The sequence below is a fragment of the Suricata suricatta genome, chromosome 13 (genome assembly GCF_006229205.1).
Source record: "Suricata suricatta isolate VVHF042 chromosome 13, meerkat_22Aug2017_6uvM2_HiC, whole genome shotgun sequence".
In the NCBI taxonomy this organism is placed as follows: domain Eukaryota; kingdom Metazoa; phylum Chordata; class Mammalia; order Carnivora; family Herpestidae; genus Suricata; species Suricata suricatta.
In genome coordinates, this window is record NC_043712.1 from 80234698 (window position 1) to 80241799 (window position 7102).

The 7102-nt window shown below is 45.1% G+C and overlaps 1 protein-coding gene across 1 annotated transcript; it reads left to right on the forward strand.

The window, feature by feature from the left end:
- Positions 1–288: 288 nt before the first annotated feature.
- On the forward strand, positions 289–6636 carry TMEM252 (transmembrane protein 252). Its single transcript, XM_029920591.1, has 2 exons — positions 289–626; positions 4177–6636. Exons 1-2 carry the CDS (start codon positions 349–351, stop codon positions 4391–4393), a joined length of 495 nt encoding a protein of 164 aa, XP_029776451.1. The 5' UTR covers positions 289–348; the 3' UTR covers positions 4394–6636.
- The last annotated feature ends 466 nt before the right edge of the window (positions 6637–7102 follow it).

Consider the following 7102-nt stretch of genomic DNA (forward strand, 5'->3'; position numbering starts at 1 on the left):
AGAATTACCCACCAGGGGGATTAAGAGCTCAGGGCTCTTGTAATCAAAGGATGAGAGACCTTCCCTCCAATAACTGGGGTTGGCTGGGGGTCCGATCCAGCTCAGAAGAGCAAGACAGAGATGAGAAACCATTCCTTCCTGCATTACACAAGGCTGTGTTTTGAGGTTAATCCTCCAAGGATATTACGGTTACTTTCAATGGTTAATGAATAGCTTCTAAGTGCCTGCCTCACTTAATTGTTCAAAGGCCAGTTGGTCCCAGAGCACATAGAGCTCCGAGCTGGCTAATGAGAGCATTCTCTCTGAGCAAAGGAAGCAGGGGAGTGGAAGGGCTACCAAGGAGCAGGGATGCGGAACAGAACAGGTCTAGTCCTATGTGCCCTTGCCCTCCTGACGGGCTTCCTGATGATCTGCCTGGGAGCCTTCTTCATTTCCTCAGCCTCGATATTCAACTGTCGAGGGAAACTGATCCTGGCCTATACGCTTCTGCCACTGGGGTTTGTGATCCTTCTAAGTGGAATTTTCTGGAGCACCTACCGCCAGGCAAGGGAAAGCAAAGGGGTGTTCACCCAAGTGCTCAGACAACACCTTGCCCACAGGGCACTGCCCCTGGCCACCGTCGACAGGTATGTGCTGAGAAGCCAGGGGACAGAGGAGGACTGTGATGGGGCTGAGTTCTGGAAAAGTGGAATGGCCCTAATGCCACAGGGCAGTGATATCTTGGTCCTGATGGGCTGGATGTGTAGAACTGAAGCTTTCTTGTTGGGAAATTACTCTGGGGTTAGTTCTCAGGAAGAATGGTGCTGTCTCTGGGGAAATCCATGAAGTACAGGGAATTTATATTAGAGAAACAACCTCTCCCCCCATGGAAGAACTACGTCAACTGGTACCCAACTCTTAGGTTCTTTTGTTTGTATTGTGGGAGCTGTCCTTGGAGGCACGGGTGCTTAGTTATTTCCATAACCGGGTTATAAGGAAGGCAAGTTCCAGACCAAATTCTGCTGCCCAACAAATGAACAGACAGGCATAGAATTAGTCCTGCCATCTCTTCATGATCTCTGTGTAGTCCTAGCTTATGGTCCCTTTGGGTGTTCTGATCACACCTTGGATGAAAGATTTATTCAAGGCCAGAGAATAACATTCCAGAGGTAGTTCAGTTAATCTTACCACCTCACACCCATTATGATGGCTGTTGTTTTAAAAACAAACACACACACACAACACACACAGAAAACAAGTGTTAGCAAGACTATGCAAAAATCCAAAACCATGTGCACTGCTGAGGGGGAGGAATGTAAAATGGTGCCATGACTTTATGGAAAATGGTATGGAGGCTAAATATAGAATTACCATTGGATCCAGGAATTCTACTTCTGGGCATATAGACAAGAGAACTAAAAGCAGAACTTGAACAGATATTTGTATATCACTGTTCATAGCAGCCTTAGTCACGATAGTCAAAAGGTGGAGACAACCCATAGGTTCATTGGTGGACAAATAAATAAACAAAGTGTGGCCTATACATACAGCAGAATATTACTCAGCCCTGAAGAGAAGGGAATTCTGACAGACACCACAGTACGGATGAACCGTGAAGACATTACGCTAAGGACAAGAAGCCAGCCACAAAAAGACAAATATTATACGATTCCTCTTAGACCAGATGCCTAGAGCAGTGAAATTCACAGATAGGAAGTAGAAAAGTGGTTACCAAGGGCAGCAGTGGGGGAGGAGGGAAGTGGGAACTTACTGTTTACTGAGTACAGAGTTTCACCTTGGGATGATGGAAAAGTTCTGGAGGTGGGCGTCTAGCAGTATGGCTGTTCTGAACGCCATTCATCGGGCCACCTACAATGGCTAAAGCAGTAAATTTCAGGTTATATGTATGTTGCCACAGTAAAACAAAATGCAGTTCACTTGATGGGTTATCAGCTAAGCAAAACCCTCCTAACTCTTGCCCAGCAGAGGACCACTCAGGGATAAAACCTCAAGCATCATCCATAAGATCCACAGGTTACAAGACTGCTTAAAAAATTATTTTGCCTTCTTCATCTAAAATGTCTTAGCTGCCACATGTATCTTTTTATTACTTCTTTATTTTTATTTTTTTATTTAATATAATTTATTGTCAAACTGGTTTTATGCAACACAGCGCTCATCCCAACAAGTGCCCTCCTCGATGCCCATCACTCACTTTCCCCTCTCCCTGTATCTTTTTTTTTAAATGTTTGTTTATATATGAGAGAAAGAGAAAGAGAAAGAAAGAGACCGACAGAGAGCACCAGCAGGTGAGAGGCAGAGAGAGAGGGAGACAAAGAATCCAAAGCAGGTTTCCTGCTGACAGCTTAGAGCCTGATGTAGGGCTCGAACACACAAACCGCAAGATTATGACCTGAGCTGAAGTCAGACGCTTAACTGACTGAGCCACCCAGGTGTCCCAGATGTATCTTGAATATAAGTAATTTTACCCACAATGGTTGATCTTGACATTATGCTAATTAATAAGAACTAATTAATAATAACCAAGCCCCACTTCCAGTGTTTATTATACTAACATTCAAGGTCTCCGGGTTTGAGAAAAGATCAAGATAACTGAATCGATCATAGATGATGCTTCTCCAGTGAGGATTGTTTTTCTTGTATACATGTTACATGATTGCCGCCAGAGTGTGAATCCCTGAAAGGACTAACTGATTGCCTATAGGGGCAGCTTAATTTTACGAACACATGCATAACATCACAGTGTGCGGAATTATTTTAGTGATCTGTGATGTGAATAGCATGACACCGCATTGACCGGCCTCTTTCTGGAGCATCGAATAGATACCCAGCCTACTCAGAATGGCCAGTGAAGTCAGTTAAGGAAGAGTCGCATTTCTGAGAAGCATTTGTTTTCAAACTGGGAACCCACACCGAGACGGCAGAGCAACGGAGTCTGTAGTGGTGAAAGGTGGGGCACAGAGAAATGTGAGTTGGTGTTGGGGGATGGGCTTAGGACAGGCGAGTGGGATTTGGGGGCAGGTGGCAGTGATCCTGAAGCCTCTCGAATCACTCTGTCTTCAGTGTCTTTACACGTGTGCCCTGTGACACGGCCTTGGCCATTCTGAGTGAAGGCTGAGATTTAGGCCATACAGTAGACAGCACCTTCAGCTATCTGGCTACGGGCCTGGTCATATTTGGAACGGAGCTGTGGCTACACATGGCAGTCTCTGTTCTGTTGTGGTTACTCGCCACAAACACTCCCCGTAGGCGCCGAGGGATTCACTCTATAAATACCCAACTCAGTCAAGCTCACCCTCTCTCTTCCTCACTTCACCCCACCCCCACCCCCCACTTGGTCCTATTCATGATGGAGAAGCCGGAAGGATTTAGCAACTAGCAACGGTGGGCAAGATTACCAATGAATACATCACCTTTGGCGAAGAACGTCTCCTTCCGCCATTGGCCTATTGGCGTAGAAAAGGCCGGAAGTGAAATCTATGTGAAGTTGTCAGTTGAGATAGTTTGAGAAATGACTATGTTTTTTTGGAAACGTGTTTGCTGACACATGAAAGAGAGAGAAGAGAGAGAGGAGCATCTGATAGAGTTGAGACTGGACAGAGTTGGGGTCTTTTTTTTTTGTTTGTTTTTTTAATGTTTTATGTGAGTGTAGTTGACGCACAGTGTTTATTAGTTTCAGGTGTGTAACACAGTGATCTGACAAGTTTATACATTGGTTTTTGTCCATTTTTTTGTTGGCTCTGAGGGTCTGAGACCGTGCAATCACATAGAAAAAGGAGGAGTGTGTAGAAGAGGAGGAGGGTGTGAACAGGGACCAGGATATAATGGGTGGAGGGCGGTTCCACTGTTGGGACCTCTTGGCCTCACCCCCATAAGAATCGCATGCTGAAAACCCCTGGTTCCCATGAGTAAGAGAGAGCAAACAGCTTGGAATAACTCACTGGTAAAAATCAGATTGGAGAGGCACACATCCCATGGCTCGTGAGGAGGGCTTTGCTGGAAAAACCACATTTTCTAAAGAACTGGTGATGCTAGGGAAGGAGTACATCTGTTTCAAAATCAATGTTTCTTAACAGTTTCCCTTCACACAGTGTGATTTGAGAGAGTCGGGCATATGCCTCTCTGGCATTAACCACTTAAATAACACATGTACGTTTGTGGCATTTTGATCCCCAGGCCAGATTTCTACCCTCCTGCGTATGAAGAGAGTCTTGATGCCGAGAAGCAACCCTGTCCAGCAGAGGGCGAGGCCTCGGATGTTCCTCCACCCGTGTACACGGAGGTGGACCTCGAATCTGAACATGCACCTGACATCCACCCAGAGGCCCCACCTTCCTACGAGGAGTCCGTGGCCACTAGGGTGGAGACAGCCACGCCATTCGGAGGATGCTGAGGATGCTGAAGCAGGCGACACACTCTAGTGCTTGGGATGCACGCACATGGGATACAGCTGCTGGTAATAAATGCGGTACCAGACCACGGGAGGGACCCCCAGAAGGCTTGCCGAGAAGACGCAGGAAATGAAAGCATTACAGTTCCATAGACGTGCTTTGGTCTGCAAGGGCAGCGTGGCATCCTGGAAGGTGTGGTGGACAGAAGGCAACGTTTCAAAGGATTCACACTAATCCCAGCCCAGTGGGCTTTTGAACTGCCTTCGGAGGTGTGCCCCAAGAGGCTTTTAGCTCTCACTCAACCCCCTCCAGAGCCTCAGTCCGTAACAAGGAGAACAGCAGCTGCTCATGGACAGCCATGATGTCAGGTACCACATTACCCAACAATCGCAAGAGGAAAGTGTGCTGGAGATGGAGGGTCATTGTCCCATTTAACTTGCAGGTGTCGCTGGCTGGCTTCGTAGCTCTCCCCATTCACCGTATTACCAGGGTGACACTGTAGGAACTCACCTTGCGGGAGATGTGCTCTTGGAAGCCATGACTGTTGCTATGTATTACTTCCTTTTCATGGTGTGTATTTTGTTTCTATGTGAAAACCAACTATACTATTTGCTTTCAAAATGGCTGTACTACAGAGTTTTAGGTGAAAATCTTAAAAACGAGAAGGTTGTATAACCAGAAAGGACAAGGTTTCTGAGACACTCAAGTTGAACAGACAGAATACTTAGAAACTCATAAGACACAGAATTTAGGGGAAGAAACTGTATTAGCCATAGGTTGCATGAATACAGATTTGATGTAAATCTTGAAAAGCATTAAAATAGACATGTATATTTCAACCAATCCTCCTGTAAATCTCTAGAATTTGAAAGAAAGGGGACTATGTTGCAATACTTTGATTCTTCACAGAAAGTTCTTTGTGTCTCAAGATATAGATCCATGTACTTTTAGACTTGGGACATTTATTTTAAAACTCACTGATTCCTCCTCAGCTTTGTTATATTTTATTATATGTTTTAATATGAGGACAAGTTGGGTGGCAGGGTGGAGGGAAGAGATGCAGGTTGATGCTTTAGTGCTTGGACAAAATTCTTCATCCCTCTGGGCCTCAGTTGCTTCCTCAATCAAGTGAGAAATTGATGCTGGGATTAATATCTAACAATTACAGAATGTCTTTTATAAGATGGGCTCTGTGCCATGAACTTTTTGTGCTTTTGATTCAGCCCTCATTATACCCTTCAGAAAAAGGTGCAATGGTTATTCCCATTTTACAGATGCATAAACTGAGACCTTGAGACATTAAGAAACTTTCCAGGTAACATACAGTTGTTTCCAGTAGGGTGAAGCAGGGTCCACCGAGGGGCGTGAGAGGATGTATTCACTTCAGACAGGTGTGCAGGTTAACCCTGTCTTACTTCCCCCCTCTCACGGGGCAGTCTGGACTTCGTCCTTCTTCAGAAAGTGGGCCCTAACAGAAATGGAGCCCCACGGCAGGGGCAATACCTTCCAGCCCTCCAGCAAGCAGCCAAGCTCGCTTTAGTGCTCACTTTTTGTTTAATGTATAAAATTTAAAGTTTTTTTCATTGTCATTGACATACAATAAAGTTCGCTTTTAAAATGTAAATAAGCCCCCCATATTTTCTGCCTAGGAGCTTAGCCCTCACCTCCTGGTGTCGTTTTCTTCCCTCTCTGATCATCCCATCGATGACAAGAGATGGCGTGGATAGAGGTGGGAAGGATGGAGGTCGTTCAAGGAGGAAGAGGGTTGTAGAGATGGAATGAGGTCTCCATGGCCTCCTCTTCCCCATTTTTGCTGAGTACACCGATTAAGTGCATCCTGACAAATACACGGGAAGCCACATAAAAGGAAATCCTGGTCCCGTTACATGAAACATGAATTAGGCATCCGTAATTTGAATCCTTGACATGAAGGCATAAGTGGATATGAAGCTCACCCACGGTTGTCCAATAGGAGGGTGATCACTTATCTGTAACGCAATTTATTATTTCTCTCTTGTCACCTCTTTCCATCAGTCTACTGAGATTGTTCTCCTGAAATGTTCTCTGGGGTCTGAGCACATCCACTGACCTGAACAAAGTCTGTCACTGGGCTTTCTTCCAGAGTTTGCATTCGAAGCGGATAGTTATTTCAACTTCTGATAGTCACATGAAACATGCTAATTTGGGTTTACATAAGAGAACTGTTTTGATCTCTTTAGTGCAATAAATTTTGTACTTAAACTTTTCTCTCTTTCATCACTGTTTTGTTACCAGAGGGGGGGAACATCAATAGGGGAACCTAAGTCAAAGATTGATTCTCCATGTGCAACTAACGCAGCCTCTGGGTAAGTTAATCTTTTTGAAAACCCTAACATGACTGATCATCAACTATTGATTCAGAAAATAAGCTGAATGCTCTTTGGAAAGAAGTACTATGGATAGACATCTATTGCATTCTTAAAAACGTACGTACTCAGAAGCAAGCTTACATCAAGGGCATGGGGATTACCCCACAGACATCCCACCTTTGAGAGGACCAGCAATTAAGACCCACTGGGAGAGTCAGAACCAAAGTGTTCCATTGTGCGTCATAGAATCATTGGCCACTCCCGGGGGATTTACTCAAAGAAGCAGACCCTGTGGTATCCCCTCTTCTTCCTAAAGTTTATGGAGAAATGAACAGTGATGGATAGGGAACCACAATTCCCTGC